The sequence below is a fragment of the Hyperoodon ampullatus genome, assembly GCF_949752795.1.
Source record: "Hyperoodon ampullatus genome assembly, chromosome: 13".
Classification (NCBI taxonomy): Eukaryota; Metazoa; Chordata; class Mammalia; order Artiodactyla; family Ziphiidae; genus Hyperoodon; species Hyperoodon ampullatus.
Window position 1 is genome coordinate 85119987 of NC_136926.1, and position 22021 is coordinate 85142007.

The 22021-nt window shown below is 46.8% G+C and overlaps 2 protein-coding genes across 2 annotated transcripts in view; one reads left to right on the plus strand and one right to left on the minus strand.

Moving 5' to 3' along the window:
* The window catches only part of FBXO15 (F-box protein 15), a gene marked incomplete at its 5' end in the record, with an annotated part of 43030 nt that extends 40651 nt beyond the window's left edge, over window positions 1-2379 (minus strand). Inside the window, one exon of the mRNA XM_079718194.1 lies at window positions 2252-2379. Coding sequence (XP_079574320.1) covers window positions 2252-2379 — 128 coding nt within the window. The remainder of the gene's footprint in view (window positions 1-2251) is intronic.
* Window positions 2380-3410: 1031 nt separating this feature from the next.
* TIMM21 (translocase of inner mitochondrial membrane 21) lies at window positions 3411-10486 on the plus strand (the record flags this gene model as incomplete). The annotated part of the gene is made up of 6 exons (XM_079718054.1): window positions 3411-3711; window positions 7220-7282; window positions 7379-7476; window positions 9733-9806; window positions 9893-9998; window positions 10094-10486. 6 exons carry the CDS (start codon window positions 3411-3413, stop codon window positions 10187-10189), a joined length of 738 nt encoding a protein of 245 aa, XP_079574180.1. The 3' UTR covers window positions 10190-10486.
* Between the last annotated feature and the right edge of the window lie 11535 nt (window positions 10487-22021).

The following is a 22021-nucleotide window of genomic DNA, read 5'->3' on the forward strand; positions in this document are numbered from 1 at the left end:
TACCTCACCATCAACCAATCAGTACAATGTCCACCAGCTGATTACGCCCTCTTTAAACCATTGCTATAAAACTTCTCACTACCCTCTGGAAGGGGGTCCCAGTTTTCGGAGGCGCTAGCCCCCTGTGTTCCCTCTTTGCCTGGCAAAGAAATAAAGCCACTTTTTTTCTTTCCTTCTAAATTCTGTCTCTGTATTTCTATTCGGCACCGGTGTATAGAAGCCAAGATTTCGGCAACAAGCTCTGTACGTCTACAAAGTTAAGTACACATTTAGCTGATATAATTAGTAAGATGACATTTAGTTTAAAACCGCCTTTTTTCAAGTGACAAACTTTACCTGATTGCTTTGAATTAAGTTTGGTATTTTAAAAACCTACTTTCTGGGCCTGATTTTTAATATCTGATAAATCAAAGAAATTGGACCAAGTAGAAATTAAGCCAACTTGATATGCTTTCTGCTATATTTCTTACAGTTTAAGGTATTTATTTATACAAATTCACATTTTGTGTTAAAAAGGTTTACACATATCACACATTTTGTGTGATTCCTTGTTAAAAACTAATTCTTTTGCACTGAGACATTAAAAATAACCACCTATGTAGACCATAATCATTCTTAGGAGCTGACTTTTCTTTACCAAAAAGAACTTACATCTCACCAAATCACAGGTTGAGGTGCAGACTCCCATGCCAGGCATAATTACAGGCATTCTAATTACATCATTTCAACAGAAAGTTCACTCAACTTTCAAAGTAATAAAAGATTCATCATATAACAGTCATTCTGCTTCCACTAAAAGCACATTATATATAGTCTACTTTTAGTAATAGTGGCAAATTAATGTAAAGTTCAAGCTTCCTATTTTAAATTCCTGTCTTTCTCTCCTACATAATAGAAATTTTGCAGGCATTGTCACCATTTTGTCACGAGGCTTGTGATATGTCTAGCGTTACAGCTATTTTCAAGAGCCAACTATTACCGTAATACCAAGGGAGGGGGCCCTGCTTCTGAAACCAGTGTAAGTAGGGTTAGAGGATCCCAGGATGGACAGAGGACATAGTCCTGGAGATTCAGGGGAAAAAATATACCTTAATTAGTTGAGCTGGTAAGTAACAGAATACTTTTCTATGCTTAAACATAGACATCTGGTTTGCTAGAAGGCATATTATGCCTGACTTTTTATTCTATAAATGAAGAATACCTACAAGGAAAAAGATAGTCCTCAAGAATGCAAACGGTCCTTAGCATTATCCCTCCACCTGGTAATCTAACTGGGGTGATGCGTGCAGAGCTGGGACCAGCTCACGATAAAAGAAAGAGGGATTTAACAAGGCATCACGACAGCACGTGGATATTTCTGACAAACTGGATCACTCGCTTTGTGAAGTGAGCCATTATCCTTGGAGTTAAGCTGAAGTTCCTTTTGGAAAGCAGCTGCCGGCTCCCACTACCCGCTCCTTCCCCAGCTCACTCCTCGAAGTGGCCTTCTCTCACTGTGGAAGAGGACCACCCTTAAGGCCCATGGTACCCCAAGAGAAATGGAACGGAGACGAGCCTCCAGACACCAGAACAAAAAACACCACACGCCCCCGCGCTTGGACATGAAGACGGCAGAAGAGGATTAGAGGTTGAGCACCAAGGGGTGACTGTCTAGAAGGCATCCCTCCAGGGTTTGCTTAGAAACTCAGACCTGGCCTTGACGTCGGAGGTGCAGTTCCCAGACCAACCTGCCTAACAGAGTTACCTGGTTAGGGGTTGAGTCCTCCGTTCGTAACTGGGAGCGGGAGAGAAAACCGATAATATTTGATAAGCAGAATCTACTTCTCTAAGTTATAAAGTCATAAAAAAGACAAACGGTGACTCCCGGTCCCAGAATTAGGAAGCAACTTTGGGAACGCGTTCTGGAGGGGACCCTGCCAGCGAGCCGCGGGTGGAGCGCGGAGTTGCGCACCAGCCCCCGCAGGTGAGCGCGTCCACTCGGCGGTTCTCGGCTGCTCAGGGTCGCGGGGCTCGCACGCCGCCGTTCCCCGCAGGGCCCACTAACTGAACGAACTGAGGAAAGAATACTCCCGGGAAGCTCCTCTACTTGTATCATGACTTGGGGTAACCCCACGCTTCCAGGTTTTAGAGACTTCCTCCCGCCGTCCTTCCAGACCTTCACCGCGCTAAAAGGAGCGGCGAGCGAGGGAGGCGGGGGAGTGAAGGGCTTCCCTCGCAGGGGCTCCCCGGGCGCGCGCCCCCCGACAGTCACCTGAACCCCGCGCCCCCGGCTGCCTTCCCCGCTCTCCCGCGGGCCGAGCCGTCGCCGCCGAGCGGCGGGGGCCGCGCCGTGAGGCCGCGCCAGAACGGTTGCAGCAGCCGGCCGCGTCTGGTCGCCATGGAGACCCAGCGCGTACGCTGCTCGGCGCGCTCCTCCTTCCTGCCGTCGCACCGCCCCGGGCCGCGCCCACCCGACGCCAGCACGCGCCCCCATGCGCGTGCGCAGAAGCGGGGCAGGGCCGAAGACAATACCGCTCTTCCACGGGCTCCAGGGGCGGTTCTAGAAACTTCCGGGGCCCGGCTTCTACGCACGCCCGACGTGCTGACGCCGAGGACGCCTGGCGGCCAGAGGCCGCTCGGACTTTGTGGCACCGCGTGGGCTTTGTGGTGGCTTTGTCCCTTCCCACCTGCTGGATCTGGGGTAGTTTGCGCGGTTTCCTGTCTCGTTTCCTTAGGAAGAACAAACGCAAAGGCTACATCATCTGCCCATAAGGAACATGATAGCGACAATCAGACCGAGAATTTCTGTTTATAGGGGGCTCTCTAGGCGTCGCAGGTACAAGCAGTTTATAATTGCTAATTTGACTTTTGCAAGTTCTTTTTGAATTACACAGCGCCAGGGGCACAAACCCCGCCCACCACCAACACGGCCCCGCCTTCTTGTCGCGCCAGGTACTGCGGCGCGTGCGCAGAGGCCCGCGCAGGGGAGTCTGGGAGGCGGCGAGAGGTCAGCGCGCGCTCTGGCCGCCTTGCGCTGTGGGAGATGTAGTCCTTCTGCCTTCCCCGCTACGGCAACTCTGGGAGAAGTGTCGCCCTCAAACTACTATTCCCAGGGCTCCTAGGGGTTTCCCCGGTTGCTTTTGCAAAGGCCTGGCGGGGACGGGGTGAATGTCAGCATAGAAAGTAATCAAAGCACTTTAATTCCAGTAAAAAAGAGGGCCGAAGAGAAGGGAAGGAGGACATTAACTCTTTTCGGGAGACTTTGTCTTGATTTACGCCGCTGGAGCCAGCGTTTTTTCCGAACACGCCGTGCAGAATTACCGGTGTGAACGCGAGGACTGGAGTCCGCGTCCGGCTGGCTGTGTGGTGGGTAGTGAAGGTTTGCTCGTCACAGCTGGCATCTTCCCTAAGCGGAGCGGCTTTCCGTGAACATGATTTGTACTTTCCTACGAGCTGTACGGTGTACGGAGAAGCTGCACAGGCCCTCGGGGGAGCGGTTGTTTTTGGCACACTTTGTACTTAACAAAGCTTGCTTGAAGACTGAGCCCAATTGGAGATGGGAGCCGCAAGAGCAGAAGAGAACGGTGCGACCTAGGTGTATTTTGGGAGTCACCCAGAAAACCATCTGGACGCAAGGACAGAGCCCGCAGAGAGCGAAGGAGGACGGCAGCAAACAAGTGTCTGTGCACAGAAGTCAGAGCGGGAAAACTGCCATCTCAACGTCACAGAAAGGTAAAAGGGAAGTCCCTGTAACGATCAGTCTTTCAGCAAACGTGACGAGAGCTGCCAGTGCCCTTTTACACAAGTTCAGTGCTAAGAATAAACAGTTCACACAAATTAAAAGGTAGAACCGTTCAACACAGTTTAGAACCAGGCCCACAATTTTCTTCACAGATCTGAACTCAGATTTGAAAGTTGGTTTTGATATAATTTTGCTGAATTATGTCTATAAAATTTTTCTCAACTTTTCTCAGTTTGGTGACAGCTATATAAAACTTAACCATTGTTTAGTACTTTATAATAAACAAGTAGATTTCCCAGATGTTAGTTCATCTCATTTGAGCCTCAAATTTACTGTTTCAGACAGACATTAGTACTCATTAGTATGTATAAGGCATATTTCCCCAGTTTCACACAACGAAAAATTGAATGCTGATTTTCCCAGTCTCAGTTTTCTGATATCCAGGACAACCACTCCTGTATCTTTAGTCTTTCAGAATAGCACTGCCTCTGGCATTCCCCCTTAGATGTGATACTGCTTTTGATTTACTATTTTGGTCAGTAGGAGGCAGTTTCACAGGCTTCCATTGGACTTTACCCATTATGGTAGCTTTTAATCTGCCTCAAGGGAATTAAAGTAGGGACTGTTGTTGCCAATTACTGAGTATGTCCATTCCAGTTATACGCTGGGAATCAGGGAAATGACTGCCAGGTAAGTCCATGGACCCAGCTGTGAACCTCTTACAAGCCAGGCTCTTTATTATATAGCCACCATATGTACATAACAGAGGGACCATAATGACTCCTTGGGGTATTGATGTCAGCTCAGACTCTGTCCAGCAGACCTTGAAGTGTTTGGGTGTCCCCCTTTTCCAGCATACAGTCACCAAGTGAATGGCCGTAGGGCTCAGGTGAAGGTCCAGGGGAATCACATATACTTGCTCAGTATAGAGGCTGGCCTTCCTTCGGTAAATGGATTCCAGGTCTGAAGACTGATTCACGTCCAGAAATTGAGCCATTCATTATCATGGTTGCTCCCACCTGGCTTCAATGCCACAGCCGTCCCCATGGCTGTCAGGGCGCTTTGTTCTGTAACGATGTGAAGTGTTTTCCAGGCCCTCCTACAGGACAGTCGGCTGGTGGATTTTGCCCTCGGTGTATTATACCCACTCTAGCGTGCCCATAGTTTGCCATGGCAGTTCTGTCATTTTTACTTCAATTAATGTGGACCACACTCTCTCCATCTTTCCAAGAGTGAACCTAGCCATGCACCAGCTCCCAGGCTGCTTGTCAGACTTGAGTTTTTGCTCAGAGAGTACTGCCCCTGTTGATCAGCTCTCACTTGTCCAGTTCTGTATTCGGTGACCCTTCACGCTGCCCTTAGGATACAGCCGGCTCTGCTGGTGGGGCTTCCAGCCCCTTTGGGGATGGCCCGTTTCCTCTTTCCTCCCAGTTATGTTGTAACCTGGCCAGAGCACATGTCTCGCTAGATGGAAGCCCCCGCCGGGTCTTCAAGGAGGAAGAAGAGCTAGCCTTTAACTGGGAGGCATGAGCTGCTGCTTCACGCCGGAGGGCTCAGGAGAACCTGCGGACTCAAGATTCTGGAGTGCGTCAGCCTTGATACCCCCTTGCCAAGCTGCAGGCTCCCTCTCCTCCCAAGTCATGACCTTGGCCTTGGCACAAGAGGCCTGGTTGGGTGAGAGTCCAGCCTCTCTGCTACTTTTTTGCCCTGGGCCTGGCCCTCAGCTTTTTCTGCCCTCTGGGTGCAACAAAGGAGTCTCCTGTTTTGCTGTCGAGGAGGCGTCTGACTTTCACACTTGACCTTCATTGGTGATCAGTTACCTCGTCCTCTCACTACCTTTCTCCAGTGCATTGGCAGCCCCCACCACAGCCATCCAGTCCAAGTCCTTATAATTGCTTATTCCCCCTAAATTCCCAAAACGCGACACCCATCAGTGCATTCCCTCCCACCAGTGCTCCAGGCCACCATCGGTGAGAGCCACGACAGTTGTGTGACCACTCCCCGCCGGGCCTCTCAGCTCCTCCTGCCACCAGGGACGAGTCCTCGAGGCCAGCCGGTGGCCAGTGATCCAGCTCCAAAATCCCAGTTTGGAGCTGCTTCCTAGGACCACTCCTGTAGCCCCATCGTAGGGCGAGTTCCAGGGAAGCAGACTCAGTGGGGTCTGCGGGCAGGAGCTTTGGGGGCCTCCCGTGGGGAGGCTGGGCTGGGCAGAGGGAGAAGCTGAAGCGCGGGGCATTTGCGATAGGGCCTCCGCCGGTCCTGCAGGAGCTCGGGGGCTGGGCTGGCCCTTGCAGTCCTCTCATCTCAAGGTGTGGGGCTTGGGCACCAGCCAGGCACTGGGTGTGGGGAGGGCCAGAGCCTTGGATGCAGGGATTCTGCCAGCCAGCAACCACATCAGCTCCCCCCACCGGGGGTAACAGGAGCCTCAGTCCTAGGGGGAGCACGTGGGTGGTCACCACAGCACCCCTCATTGCAGAGACAGATGGCAGGAGGGGTTTTGTGTGAAAGTATACGGTCTGAAAGGGTCAAGAAGAGGAAGGTAGACGATCAGCATCTTCTACTGAAGACAACTATAACATGATGCTTAAACAGACTTCGAGAATGCGTGGACTATGAGTGATACTCAGCGCGGGCTTTGCACATAGTACATACAGTCGATGTTTGTGGTTGAATAAACAGGGTAGAACCTTCCCGAGAGCCTAAGTGAAGCAGCGGTGAGTGCGCCAGGTGGGAATCGGGAGCAAAGGTGTTGGGGCAAAGGCCTGATTTGGGTCACGGGGAACATCGCGGCTCCTGACCAGCACGGGCGGCGTCGTGTTCTCAGCATGCCGCCGGGCTCACGGCTGGCAGTTAATGCTTACTAAGTGTGTTTTGTGACCTTGGTAGAGAATAGAATGAGATGGGTTATTTAAAAAAAAAAAAAAAGTGCAGTATCTGTGCAGGTTCTTCATTTTCTAAAGCAGTTCGATTCACAAATCTGCCTGGCCAAGCAAAGTCCTGTTCTAAATTCCGTTCTGTTTTGTTGTTTCACAGCCAGCAGGGTGGCAGGCTGGGAAGGTCACTGACTGTTGAGGATCGAGGCCCATTTTGATCCCTTTGACTGCAGCTGACAAAGCCAACACGTCTCTTAATGTGTGAACGGCAGACCGTATCCAGTGGTGCCTAATCAAGGACCGTTGTTTACACTCAGAGGGACTGGATCACTTGTTCAAAGGGTTTTCTCATCTTAGACAATAAGGAGGCATTAAAATCATAATGCTACCTGAAGTAAAGAATCGATTCCTAAGCCCTGCTCCCAGAATCCTGCTGGGGTTCTTTCAGAAAGTTCCTTCAGGTGGTCCTGATTCACAGAGAGATCTGACAACAGCTGCTCCAGAACATGTACCGACCCCCTCATTAGGTCCTGAGCCCACGTCTCACCTGCTAGAGATCCTGAAGCCAGAAGCATCCCTGCTCACGTCCGGCACAAGTGTAACCAGTGGTGTTTTCTCTTTACAGTGAAAGAAGCTGGGAGAGATTTTACCTATTTAATAGTGGTGCTGATTGGAATCACCATTACAGGTTGAAAACACAGCAAGTATAAAACCCCTGAATATCTTTTTTCACTTTCCATTTGTCTCGCTCTTGCTTTGCTTGAGCTTTTTCTTTGATTTTCAGGTGGCTTGTTTTACACGATCTTCAGAGAACTTTTTTCTTCATCCAGTCCTAATAAGATATATGGGAAAGCCCTAGAAAAATGCAGATTACATCCCGAGGTTAGTCCTCAAGATTGCGTTACACAGACTCTGATAACAGGGAGAGGAATGTGGTGGTGGGAGGGGCAGGCAGAGGTCACGTGCTAGCTCTGAGACTAGTGAATTTATATAATAATAAAACCGTAATGGTTGGATTGTGATTATGTTATTAGCTCTTTGTTCTGTACTTGAACTGCTTTGATTACGAGTAGCACCCAGAGGTCCATGTGGGGCTGTTTCCATCCTAACGGTACCAGAGAGTCATTTTACTCGTTGTCATCAATAGTAAATGCTTAGAATATACCAGAGTATTAAACTCGCTAGTCTTTTTAAAACCCGGATTCATAATCTTGTGATCATAATAGTAATTGTTGATGCTTACTGAGAGCGTATTGTGCACCAAGCACTCTGCTCAGTGTTTGAGCACACTGTCTTTATTCAGTCTCACAAGAACCACTTGTACTGGGTGCTACTATTATCCTGTTTGCCGAAGGAAACTGATATTTAAAGAGATTAAGTGACTCAACTAAGATGACTGAACCGGTAAGAGGGAGACCCAGAACCTCAGTCCCAGTTTGGGTGATTCCACATCTTAGGCTCTTAAGCACAGCCTGCCTGAGCCACGCCCTGGAGGATGCAGATGTGGAAAAGCCGCCTCGATTCTTTTAAAGATCCCGTCCAGAGGAAGCTTTTCATAAAGCTTTCCAGTCACAGATAGAAAGCCAGTGTAGCCCGTGCAGTGCCAGATTTTACTCCTGGGTGGAAAACTTTGGCACTGAAACATCTTACTCATTGACATCTTAATTCTCGTACTTTGAAAGAAAATGGCAGGTAGCATCATAAATATCAGGGCTGTTTCTCACACAGACCAAGGAATAATGTCAGAGAAACAGAACGTGAGGTTCCTGGGGAGGGGAAGCTTTTGAACCCGCAGATCCTCTCAGCGTCCATGCCCTGCCCTGGGTTTCCCTGGGGCACCACCTCCAAATGCTCCACAAGTGTCTCTAATCTTGTCAGGGCGGAAACGGCAGGAGCTAAGGGCCTCTGGCATCTTTCTTTTTACTGGACTCGGGGCAGTCTGAGAACTGTGGAGGAGAAGGCAGAGGGGGAGGTGTCCCTCTGAGTAAGTTGAAACTCAGCAGGGAGTAAAGGAGGTTCCCATTAGAGTTACTGGGAGTCCTAATTATACCTGACAAGAAACCCTTTACAGGGTACAAAAATAAACATGAGCAGTAGCATAATTAAATGTTAGGGCGCATCTCTAAGAAGAGATGAAGAGTTGCTGTGTTATTCATAAACTCGGTCTTTCACAGATCTTCAGCATTTTGAACAAAACAGAACTTCACAGAATAAACACAAAGAGCGAGATATTATTAAGGTCATAACTTAATTTGCTGCCTAAAAGAGCTTAATGAAGAGTAATTAAACTTCAACAGTTCGATTTTGTCAGCATTTATGAGGGGCCTATTGTTTGCCAGGCACTTTGCTTGGTTGCGAAATAGAAAATACTTATGTTTTGATACAGACATGTTTAATCTATTAAATTATTTGAACAATCGTTTCAGCTACACAGTTCTTAAATATGTCTCATCTTACATATTACTCTCTACATGTGCCTGAAAATTTTGGTACTGAAGATGCCCAACAGACCAAATAAGAAAAATTTCCAGAGTTGAAGCAATATTTGTTTTAGTTTGATATCACATTTCTATTTTTTTGAAAAGGTTCCGAAGTATTTGCGTTTTAAATTCAGTAAAAATTACATTTCCACTTCATTGTGAGTTTTCCCATTGGGAATAATGGATTCCTACCTCTAGATCTGGTTTGTTTTAAATAACTCATTACTTGTTTTTATGTGTGTATTTAATAACTAAAAAATTATTTTGATCTCATAGCTTTTAGTATTAGACCCCATTGGGTAAATTTCACTAAAAATGTTCAGACATTTAAATATTTGAACACTTTGTTACCTCGTGTTTCTTTTTGTAAAAGGGGAGTGGAAACAGCTCCACTTCAGCCTAACTGTTCTGAAACTACAAGTAACACCATAAAGTTACCTATTTCATTCTCTGTGCATGAAAAGTTTGAGTGTTAATTATGGGATGAGTTTTGCCTAATAACTCTTTTCCCAGTTTTCTTATCATTGGAGATATCATTTTGAAAGAGTCCCAGGCTTTTTTTTTTTCTAAAATAAACCACTCAGTTTGTCAGAAAATATTTCCCTAGGAAGCTTAAAAAAAATAGCCCTGACTGAGGAAGCATCACCTTACTCTGCAGGTCCTAAGTGTCTTCGGCGAGCCCGTTAAAGGCTACGGGGAGATGACGAGACGTGGCAGAAGGCAGCACGTCAGGTACTGCAGGCGGCTTGGATTCGAGAGCTTGGGGTGATGTTTAAGTGGGAGGAATTCAGGCTTGTGTGTTTTCATTGTCTTGACAGTTTTATTGAATACGTAAAAGATGGGCTGAAACACATGCGTGTGAAATTCTACATCCAGGGCTCCGAGCCCGGGAAGCAAGGAACTGTGCATCTTGAAGTGAAAGAGGTGAGATTGTGTGGGGATGGGGTTTCTTGAACGCAGACTCAACGTAAAGCGCCAAAGAGCAGGGCGACACCTTGATACTCATTTTTTTTTTCCAGAACCCAGAAAGTGGCGAATATGAATTTCAATATATATTTGTAGAACTTGAACCATATTCTAGAAGAACTATTGTCATTGAAGATAATCGATCTTAAGACAATTAAAAGAACAAGCAACCACGTGTTTCCTGACGGATGTGGAAAAATGCACATGAAGGCTCTGATCTTCACAGCCCTCTTCCAGAGTCTATTTCGAATAAAACAGGAAGGAGTGTAGCTCATAAAAGTGAAGGCAACTGGGTAGTTGTTGCATTTAGATAAACTGAATTAGAGATTTTCTTGTACAGTGAAAAATCATGAAATGGAGCACACCTTATGTTAAATCATTGAATTGCTGATCATGAGCAGTGTTTCTGCTGTACTTAACATCATCTTTTATGATAAGGAATTTTTGTTATTAAAAATTTTACACCACGTAAATAAGAAAATAGAGGTATTTAATGCTTTTTCATGTTGTAAAAAGTCCGAAATAAAATTGAAACTAACGGATGTCAGAAGCAGCTTCCTTCCACATATTTTGGAATCTGACTTGAGAAACACTTGAAAATATTTGAGAAATATAGGGAACCAAGTGATACACTCTTCAAAATTATCATAGGTAGGTGTACACGTTGCATGGTGTTTTGTTGTTTTATTTTTTTGCGGTACGTGGGCCTCTCACTGTTGTGGCCTCTCCCATTGCGGAGCACAGGCTCCGGACGTACAGGCTCAGCGGCCATGGCTCACGGGCCCAGCCGCTCCGCGGCATGTGGGATCTTCCCGGACCGGGGCACGAACCCGCCTCTCCTGCATCGGCAGGCGGACTCCCAACCACTGCGCCCCCAGGGAAGCCCAACGTTGCATGGTTTTAGTAATTTAGTTTGTCTCATGTTTCCCCCTCTGTGAGTTGGGAGCCTTGTGCACGGTAGGACACGTGCACGCTGTACAGTTGGGTGGACCTGGGCTCTCACCAGGTGTCGGGCCTCTGCAGGTGCCTTAGCGTTATCAGACCTCGCTCTGTCATGTGTACCCGGAGCCAAGTACAGGATACGTAAGAGCAGGAACCTGGCAAGTTTGGGTGGAAGGATGACTTTTAAAATTCTGTGGTATGCAATCTCAGTTACGGTCTTAATGGCGTGTCCCTGCAAACTTCGCTTGTTGAACTTCTAAGCCCCGAGTGATGGTGTTTGGGGCGGGTGGTGGGGGAGGGCTTTGGGAGGTGACGGGGCATGAGGGTGGAGCCCTCATGGATGGGATTGGTGCCCTATAAAAGGGGCCCACGGAGCTCCTTCGCCCCTCCCCCAAGTGAGGACGCAGTAGGACAGCTGCAGCCTGGAAGAGGGCCTGAGTGTGTCCTTAGCCTAGTCTCAGCCTTAGATTTTATCTACCTTATTACCCCAAATCCTCAAGTCTCCCCAGACTTTATGCATTAGTATACAGATATGTCAAAACCCTGTTTTCTGGTCTTCTCCACTATAATAACATTGTGTTGTTCTTTCAGTAGCCTAACTTGTATCTAAGTTTACCATTTCGGCTACACCTTTTTCTCCTTCCTGCATACATTGGTTTTAATCCATCCCCTACTCCCCGTTCCCACCGCCCCTGTGTGCTGGGTGCTCCCAGAGGCCTTCGGCCAGGAAGTTAGAATCGGTTTCCATACTAGTCTCTGCCCTTTGTCTCTCCCCAGCTAATCTCCCTCCTCATGACACAAGAGCCGCTTTCTAAACTCTGGTCTGATTCTGCCCTGTGCCCACTCATATCCTTCAGTGATTCCCAGACGCCCCGAGAACGGTAAATCCCGTCAGGTCCCAGTACCCTGCCTCAGTCCCCTCTGCCCCAAGCCTAGTCCAGCCACCCTGGACCCGCTCAGACTCCACGGGGCCACTCCTTCAGACCCTTAAGTTCCAAACTTCCGCTGGTCGGCTATTTTAAGAAGGTTATGTGTGTTTTGCTACTAAACATTCTCAGGCACTTGGAATTGTCTTAATGCTTAATCAGGCCAGTCTTTGGCGGGGTAGGATTTTTCCTCCCCTCAGTGGCATTTTCAAAAGCCTTCTACAGCATTCCATAAAATTCCTTGGGGTCACAAGGCATTATTTTTGCCCCATAATTATTGACAGTGCATTTACAGCACACAAAGAAGTAGACTGCCAAATCTCCCGCAGTCCCGGCCATATGTTTGCATAGCCAGAAGCACCTCTTTTTTTTTTTTTTTTTTTTTTTTTTTTTTTTTGCGGTACGCAGGCCTCTCACTGTTGTGGCCTCTCCCACTGCGGAGCACAGGCTCCGGACGCGCAGGCTCAGCGGCCATGGCTCACGGGCCCAGCCACTCCGCGGCATGTGGGATCCTCCCGGACCGGGGCACAAACCCGTGTCCCCTGCATCGGCAGGCGGACTCTCAACCACTGCGCCACCAGGGAAGCGCCCATTCAACCTTTTAGAGTCTTTTAACACCTGCTGGGTCCACCTGATGTGGAACAAGAGCGAGGGGCCGCTGCCCACTAGGGGATTGGAACAAACCTCTTCTGATTCCCACTTTGCTTCACCTTCCTTTGCACCTCCCAGACCCTCATAGTATCTCAGAAAGGACATATACACTATATGCCAACCAAAGCAGGAGACAGTGACAATAGAGGGACCCCCACTAGGGAAATGGTCCAGGCGAAGGTCATGGGGCTGGTGAACACTGGACTCATCATACGAGAAAAGTCAGGACGAAACCTCCAGGAACAGGAAGCCTGGGGCCAAATCACGCTCCAGCCACTGAACCACATAATCCGGGATGAACTCATCCCCTCAGGATCCTCAACTTAGTCACATCTTTGGCCTTATAGGGTAATATTCACAATGTGGACTTATCTTTTGGGGCCCAGCATTCAGGAGCAACCAAGAGCATGTGCTACAGCAGTAAGGGGCTCAAGCTCATCCACTCTGTGTGACCTCGGAACCTGGGATATGAACGGGTTGGTCTGACTCATGTCCTAAGTGTTTAACCTGATGTTACCTTTCCCATTTCTTTACCTCTTTGCAGTTCAGTTTCCTCGTCTCTCAAATGAGGACAGTAATACCACCTTGTAAGGTTTTTATAAGGATTCCATGTGCTGGTGCAGAAGGCATTTCCTCAACAGCTGGCAGCTGGTTAGATTGCAGCTATTGGAGGATCTCTTGTCTTCCCTTTAGGTTTAGATGGTAGACAGAGGAGGTACCATTTTCATTTTTGTACCGTCAGTTCTTAGAGTATTTGGACAATAGTAGGTTTTCAAAAGTTCTATTAAACCTAAGCCTTAGAAGCATCTATAGATACTTCTAAAACATAGGCAACACAATTCTCAGAAGGTGACTTTAAAAGCTGCTGAAGTCCTAGTATGCCAGCTCTAAGAAATAGAAGACTGCAAAAATTATGGCTGCAGTCTTATCACAGTCCAAAGCATTCCTGCACCAGTAAAACAAAATAACAACCAAAATAACATAAATCTAATGCCTTTAAAAGGTTGAAATTCCTCTAGGAGCAGGGTTGGAAAAAGGAAAACATACATTCCTCTTCAGAACACACACACACACACACACACACACACAGACGTACACACACACACGTACACACACACACACCAGCAAAAGATGATTCATGGAACAACCAACTTATAAAACCACTTACTTCATAATATGATAAAACAAAAATGCAAAGAAAAGAAAGTAATATTTTGATCAAATAGTTAGTAGAACCACAGTAAATGCTTTGATTCATGACTATTGATTTGACCCTAAAGTGTTTTGTGCACTTTTAGAAAAGAATGTTTTTGTGGTAAAACATTTCTTTGCAGTGAAAATTGTGTAACTGTTTACTCAAAAACTCCAACATAAGCAGCTCAGAATAACCATTGGCATTAACCAGACTCGTTGGATATTCCGCAATTATCCACAGACTGTGCAAGGTGGCATCCTGGCGCCACCCCTCTCCTCACCACGAGGCATGCGAGGCTGCCAGCAGTCAGTGATTTACACAGAGCTTGTAAGGAAGGTGCTCCCCATCTCCCCTGACACCCAGACAAATTGCAGAGGTACTCTGTCCCTCCACCACCAACACCCCATTTCCAAATCCCCCACCCAACCTAGAAAAAATTAGTCAGTGCTTCTGGTTTACAACCATCATACTAAGATCTCTGGTAAATTATAAAATGCCTCTCCTTCTCCTCTTTCTGTCCTCTCCCCTTCCTCATGGAATTAATGGCAAACTTTTGTTAAAAACAGTTAACAGGGGACTTCCCTGGTGGCACAGGGGTTAAAAATACGCCTGCCAATGCAGGGGACATGAGTTCGAGCCCTGGTCTGGGAAGATCCCTCATGCCGTGAAGCAACTAAGCCCGTGCGCCACAACTACTGAGCCTGCACTCTAGAGCCCGCGAGTCACAGCTACTGAAGCCCGTGCGCCACAACTACTGAGCCTGCGCTCTAGAGCCTGCGAGTCACAGCTACTGAAGCCCGTGAGCCACAACTACTGAAGCCCGCGCACCTACAGCCCGTGCTCCGCAACAAGAGAAGCCACCCCAATGAGAAGCCCGCGCACCACAACGAAGAGTAGCCCCCGCTCACCACAACTAGAGAAAGCCCGCGCATGGCGAGGAAGACCCAACGCAGCTAAAATAAATAAATTAATTTAATTAATTTATTAAAAAGAAAAACGGTTAACAGCAATGCAAAGACCTCATGAGATGTTTAACATGTGTCAGTTCCATTGATTAAGATCTGAGCCATTTAAAAAATAATAATAAAAGGAAGCATGCCAAAACGAAAAGTTAGTTGAAAAGGTCAAATCCATCAGCTGGAGAATCCTGACTTTACTGCAGGCAATCGGTATCAATCGGGGCACATGTATTGCTCACGTTGTATTTGACAGGTGTTGTAGCATCGAATTACGGGAAGGAGGCAGCACAACAATGAAGACAAGAATCAGATGACTTGTCAGTAATGATGCTTCAGTCCAGGGGAGCCTCGTTTATGAGAACCCACTGTACACACTCACGTACTGTTCCTGCCACGTGAGAACGTGGCAATGGGAATGTTCATTTATTTAAGCAAAACTGTCAGCACTGTTTCAGAGAGAAGTAAACAGTATAAAACAAATGCGTGCTGAGAGAGGCACATGGCTTTCTGCCTACAGAGGAGACACTAAAGGACCATGTACTGACTTCACAAGGACCCAAACAGGCACAGACGATGAAAACAAGCTATTATGTTTTCCCAAGAAGCCACTGTGTGTGATGGGCTGCCAGTAAATGCTGCCAATTTTGTTTAGGAACAATTCAGATAAAAACCATAAACCTATTAAGCTAAATGTCACAGTCACTGGTATCAATTGTATTTAACCTACACTTGTATAAAATGGACATAATACATAAAAATAATATGTCATTTCGAGTAGTTTCAAATAATGGGATTGTAATAGGCTTATTGTTTTTCATGTCAGAGTTATAAAAATGTTAATTTTTGTCTTTATCGAGCATGATGGCATCGTTTGTGTTATTACTGATACTGATGTATTTTGTTTCTAATTTATGTAACCAGGGCATGCCAATGCGTGTGCCCAGCTTCTCATTAGTGATGCCACCTGGCAGCTACCACTCTTTCAGGGCTCGCCTTACGCTCTAACAGTGGGGGGCAGGAGTGCAGCCCGTGGCTTGATTGCTTCCGGCCTTTGAAGCGTTCTTGATTTGGTTCCTGTGGTTGTAGCCCCGAGGATGTGTTTTAAGTGGACTGCTGACACTCCTCCTATACAAAGGGCACCTGCAGACTTCTGGAGGCTGGACTAGAGATTCGGGATTCCAGGGAGGGAAGCACACAGGGGCCACACGCTCCAATACCCAGGCGACTTCGCACAGAAGCTCGTGCCCCGGGGAAATGGCACGATGCAGTCTCTAACTCTCGTTTAAAACCCATCAAGCCTCAGTTTCCCCCACATTCTTCCTCAGTGTGTCCCCTTCTCTCCATCACTCTCTGACTCTCTGTCTCTATTCTCTCCAGCCTCCCTCCTCCCTCCTCCATTTCTCCATCTTCTCCCTATTTGCTCCTTAACAGACTGTAATAAAGACTTACAAACATCTATGTTCCTTCTTCCTGATTTAAATTGGGCAAGATAGATCTTGTGGGTGTCACTGGATCAGGAGAGGTGAGGATGAGTCTCACCAATTGGAAGAAGCATAGAATTAGAAATGTGCCATTTCATTAAGTCAGTTAAGTGACACCGAGAATCCCACCGATCTTGCCAACGATCTTGCACCAGGACCCCATTTTATCCTCAAAGCGGCTGCTCAAAATTTTGTTTTCTTATTTGCAGTGAATAGGTCCAAGGACTCAATCTACTTTTCTCAAAAAGCTATTCAGTTTTATGATCAAGTATTTGGTCTCAGGACTCAGAAAATCTTAACTGAGTTAAAGTCCCAATTTTGCCCAGCATTGTGTGATAGGTAATTTCCTTCTCTGTAAAATGGAATGATATTAGTGCCTATCTCACAATTTCTTTTGCTAATTATGTGTAAAGTGCTTAGAAAACACCTAGGAAGAAACATATCAAGAAGCACACAAGAACTTCATAAAGAACAATTGAACATTCTACTGAGGGAGATTAAAAAAAAAAAGACTTGAATAAAGGAAAAGCCATCCTCTATTTTGAGGACAACATATGAATTCATTAGTATAGATCATCTCACTGTGCCTGCACATACTAAACACTCAGTAAGTGAAAGAGACATTGAGATCAAGAGTGACAAATCCCCACAGTCCCAACTAGCCCAGTAGCAACCTCCAGCATGTAGAAACAAAAATATAAACAAAGTATTGGGGAAAAAAAGCAGACAGATGGCAAATCAGCATATGAAAAGATGCTCCACATCATATGTTATCAGAGAAATTCAAATTAAAACAATGAGACACCACTTCACACCTAATAGAATGGCCAAAACCCAGAACACTGACAACACCAAATGCTGACGTGGATGTGGAACAACAGGAACGCTCATTCATTGCTGGTGGGAACGCACAAGGGTGCAGCCACTTTGGAAGATAGTTTGGCAGTTTCTTACAAAACTAACCTCTTACAAAACATATTCTTACCATACAATCCAGCCATCGCGTTTGGCATTTACACAAAGGAGTTGAAAATTTATGTCCACACAAAAACTTGCCCACAGATGTTTACAGCAGCTTTATTCATAATTGCCAAAACCTGGGCATCTTTTTCTTGTTCCTGGTCTTATAAGAAATGCTTTAAGCTTTCCACCGTTGAGTATGATGTTAGCTATGGGTTTGTCAAATATGGCCTTTATTATGTTGAGGTAGGTTCCCTCTATGCCCACTTTCTGGAGAGTTTTTATCATAAATGGATGTTAAATTTTATCAAAAGCTTTTTCTGCATCTATTGAGATGATCATATGGTTTTTCTCCTTCAGTTTGTTAACATGGTGTATCACAATGATTTGCATATACTGAAAAATCCTTGCATCCCTAGGATAAATCCCACTTGATCATGGTGTATGATCCTTTAATGTATTGTTGGATTTGGTTTGCTAATATTTGGTTGAGGATTTTTGTGGCCATGTTCATCAGTGATACTGGCCTGTAATTTTCCTTTCTGTGTGCTATCTTTGGTTTTGGTATCAGGGTAATGGCGGCCTCATTGAATGAGTTCGGAAGTGTTCTTTCCTCTGCAATTTTTTGGAAGCAACCAAGATGTCCTTTCGTAGGTGAATGGATAAGTAAACTGCAATACATCCAGACAATGGATTATCAGTCAGCACTAAAACGAAATGAGCTATCCAGCCATGAAAAGACATGGAGGAACCTTAAATGCGTCTTACGAAGTGAAAGAAGACAATCTGAAAAGACTCCATCCTTTATGATTTCAACTGTATAATATTCTGGAAAAGTCAAAACTATAGAGACAATAAAAAGAGTGGTTGCCAGGGGTTGAGGGGGTGAGCTGGGGGACGGTTTGCGGCAGGCACAGGGGATGAATAGGTGCACCACAGAGGATTTTTAGGGCAGTGAAAATACTCCACAGGGTACTGTGATGGATACACGTCATCCTACATTTCTCCAAACCTACAGAATCTACTCCAAATAAACACTAATGAGAACTACACCCTTTGGGAGATAAGGATGTGTTACTGTGGGTCCATCAGTTGTGACAAATGTACCATCTGCTGGGGGTGTCGATAACAGGGGAGGCTGTACCTTGCGTGGGGACAGGGGTTTGTGGAATATCTCTGTACCTTCCCCTCTACTTTACTATGAACTTAAAACTGCTCTAAAAAAGTAAAGAGTTGATTTTTAAAATAAAGCAGAAAAATGTGAAAAATAGAGAAGTCAAACTCTGAGGACCTAAAGAAGGAAGAGCATCTATTAGGGGGTGGCATTGCAATACACACCTTTTCCATGAGCCGGGCCCAGCGGGGCATAAAGTGACCAGGGGCTCTCGGCCATCGGACGGCTGCACCGTAAGGTCCCTGGAGGGAAGCAGCTGAAGGTGGGGTAGGAATGTCCGCGTGGTCCCCCCTTAGCTGAGGGTCGGGTCTGCAGGAAGGATGCACAGCGGCGAAGCTCTCGTTCTCCCTGCCGCCTCCTCTCGGCCCTTCCACGCCCCCCGCCCCGCCAGCTCCCCTTGCCTCCCCTCCGCTGCGCCCCGTCTCCCATCCCCCCTGCCCCTGAGCCTCTCTCTGCTTCTCAGCTCTGCCACTGCTCTGCCTTCCCCTCACAGCCCAGCGCTGCGGCCCCAAGGCTGGTCTCCCGGGTACCACGGTGCCCCCTGTCGCCCTGCCCGAGCCTTGCCCCACCTCCAAGCCTGCTGTCCCGTTTCTGTTGCCTCCCGGAAGCCTCCCCGGGGCCTCACAACAACGCTGGGATGGAGCCTGGCTACGAGGAGAAAGGGCTGTGGTCAGGAAAATGTTCGCCCCTTTGCTCAGGAGATTACACCTCCTCCTCCAAGGGCAGGGTACCATTGAGAGGTCTTAAGAAAGAAGGTGACTTGTGTTGAAGATACTCTGGCAGCAAAGTGAAGACTGGATTAACGAGACGAGACATTAAAAAGAGGGGGGCTCGCTCAGAGTCCGTGCAGAGGTCGCAGGAGGTGACGGAGGCCTAATGGAAGGGACACCGAGGCAGAAGGAGACCAGGGAGATGGCAGGAAGGAGGACTGACGAGGAATGGAAATGTACACAGCAGAGACGGAGACCGGAAACCCGAGGACCAGCTGTGGGCAGCGCCACGCCCCTCGGGGGCTCCAGAGGGGAAACAGCATCTTGCTTGCCTCTGTGCACCTCCGGTGCTCTGGGTGTTCCTTGGCTTGTGCTGCGTCACTCCCATGGCCGCCTCCCTCATCGCATGGCCTCCTTCTCTCTGCGTGTCTCGGTCCCGCCCGTTCCCTCAAAGAGACACTTGTCTTTGGGTGTAGAGCCCACCCGTATGGGATGGTCTCATCTCACGCTCCTTAATTACGTCTGCAAGAGACTCTACATTATCCACAAGGACCTACTGTACAGCACAGGGAACTCTGCTCAATATTCTGTAAGGACCTACATGGGAAAAGAATCTGAAAAAGAGTGGATACATGTATATGTATAACTGAATCACTTTGCTGTACACCTGCAACTAACACAACACTGCAAATCAACTATACTCCAATATAAAAGAAAAAGTTTTAAAAAAAAGAGAGACTCTTTCCAATAAGGTCACAATCACAGGGTCCAGATATTCCAACAGGCACATATCTTTTGCCGGGGGAGGCACCATTTAATCCATGACAGGGCCCAAGAATCTGTCAGTTTTAATGGACTCATATCCAAGTAACATGGACCAATTGGGAACAACCGGCCAAGGGAACGCCCACCGTCGGCTCTACCTGCTGTAGCAAGCTCGTCACTCTCTGACTTTCCTGTTCATTATGGTGTCTCTCTAAGGAGGCCATCTTCTTACTGCGGACGAGAACCTTAGCAGGGGTTCGGTAAACACACAGTCCTGGACATCCCTGGGTTGTACTCGCACAGCTATTTCCCCTGAACTCAAATGTCACGTCCTTGTCCCTCCACAGCCATGCTTCCCAGGGCTCCGCTGCCATCTGCTAACGGGACATCTGTGGTCATTTAATAGACACTGGCACACAGACGGTAGCTCAGTTTGGGAAGGGCAATTAACCTGCCACAGAGGTAAATTATTTGACTATTCCTGGTGAGAGCAAAGGTTGCCTTGGACGCAGCTTCTGTCCGGCTCCCCGTGTGCCCAAAGGGAAGCAGCAAACAAAGGCTTTTCCTCCAGCCGAGCTTTCCCTGTGCTCCAAGCAGTGGAAGAGCCATTTAGAGCCAAGTGTCGGAAAGGAACAGACAGCAGGCTGTAACTGACAAAGCGCCACCACAGTCTTGACTCTAGTAGAGCTGTCTCTTTTTTCCCCTGAAAACCCTGAAACCACAGATGATGTTATTCCACAATTCTGCTGCCCTATAATTCAGCTGATCAGACGTTAAGAGCCTTGGTTAGAAATAATTGAAGGGATTTAACGGTAGATTATGGACATAGTCACGCATCTGCTCAAGGTTAAAACTGCAGTGAATTTCTTGAGTTCAAAAAAATAATTCAGGTCTTTGGCCACCTTAATGCCTTTCACAGATGTTACCATGAAGTACCCTAACAGGATTGCCAGAGGGAAATCCCACATGTGACTTTTCTGCTTACCTGCAATGGACTTCAGAAATACCCTTTGGCTCTTTATGGAAATTGTGACATTATGAAATAGTATTCCAAGAAACCAACAGTACATTACACTTTGTAGGAGACCAGCCTTCAGATCTGAGCATATTTGCAGAATGAGAAGGAAGATAGAACTGTTTAATGTGCTTAAAGGGTTTATAGCTTAATTAGATTCTGTCTCTTGGTCAAAATAACTTACATATCAAAAAAGAAACAGGGCTTCCCTGGTGGCGCAGTGGTTGAGAGTCCGCCTGCCGATGCAGGGGACACGGGTTCGTGCCCCGGTCCGGGAAGATCCCACATGCCGCGGAGCGGCTGGGCCCCGTGAGCCATGGCCACTGAGCCTGCACATCCGGAGCCTGTGCTCCGCAACGAGAGAGGCCGCAACAGTGAGAGGCCCGCGTACCGCAAAAAAAAAAAAAAAAAAAAAAAACCCTTAGCTCTGAAGCATTTTTAATATGCCATTCAAATACCTTGTTCAAAATTACATTGAGCAGAACAATTTGGAGAAGAATTAAAGCTATTTTGTGTGTCTGTTTTAAAACCTTGTCATTGAGTTCAACTATATTTTAAACTTAGGGTCTGAATTTATCCCTGAAAAGGAGAAATGGTTTCTTTGCGCTATGAAGTCTTTCCTCTGCATACTGCATAGAACATTTTCTTTTATCACTATGACTATCTCTTCCCACTGCCCTTGTTTGTTATTATGACTTTACTCGTGGGAGTCTGGTTTGGTCCTGCCCTGGGATTGTTTTCACATGTGAGGGGGCATCAGCTATACAGTCCCAGAAGCACGAGGAGGTGGGAAGACGGGTCTCCGATCTCACACTCCCACTCAGCATGCTGGCCGGGAGCGCTGAGCCACTGGCTGGCGGGAGAAAGAAAGATGCTTCTCCTTGTTGCTTTTGGCCGCAAGATAGTGTTAAACTATGATTTGAAAATCAGTAAATGTTTTTTTTAATCTTTAAAATTTTTTTGACATATAGTTGATTTACAATATTGTGTTGGTTTTAGGTGTACAACAAAGTGACTCAGTTATATATATTTTTTCAGATTATTTTCCATTATAGATTATAAGATATTGAATATAGTTCCCTGTGCTGTAGAGTAAATCCTTGTTGCCTACCTATTTTATGTAGAGTAGTTTGTATCTGTTAATTCCATACTCCTAATTTATCCCCCTCCTTTCTCCTTCAGTAACTATAGGTTTGTTTTCCA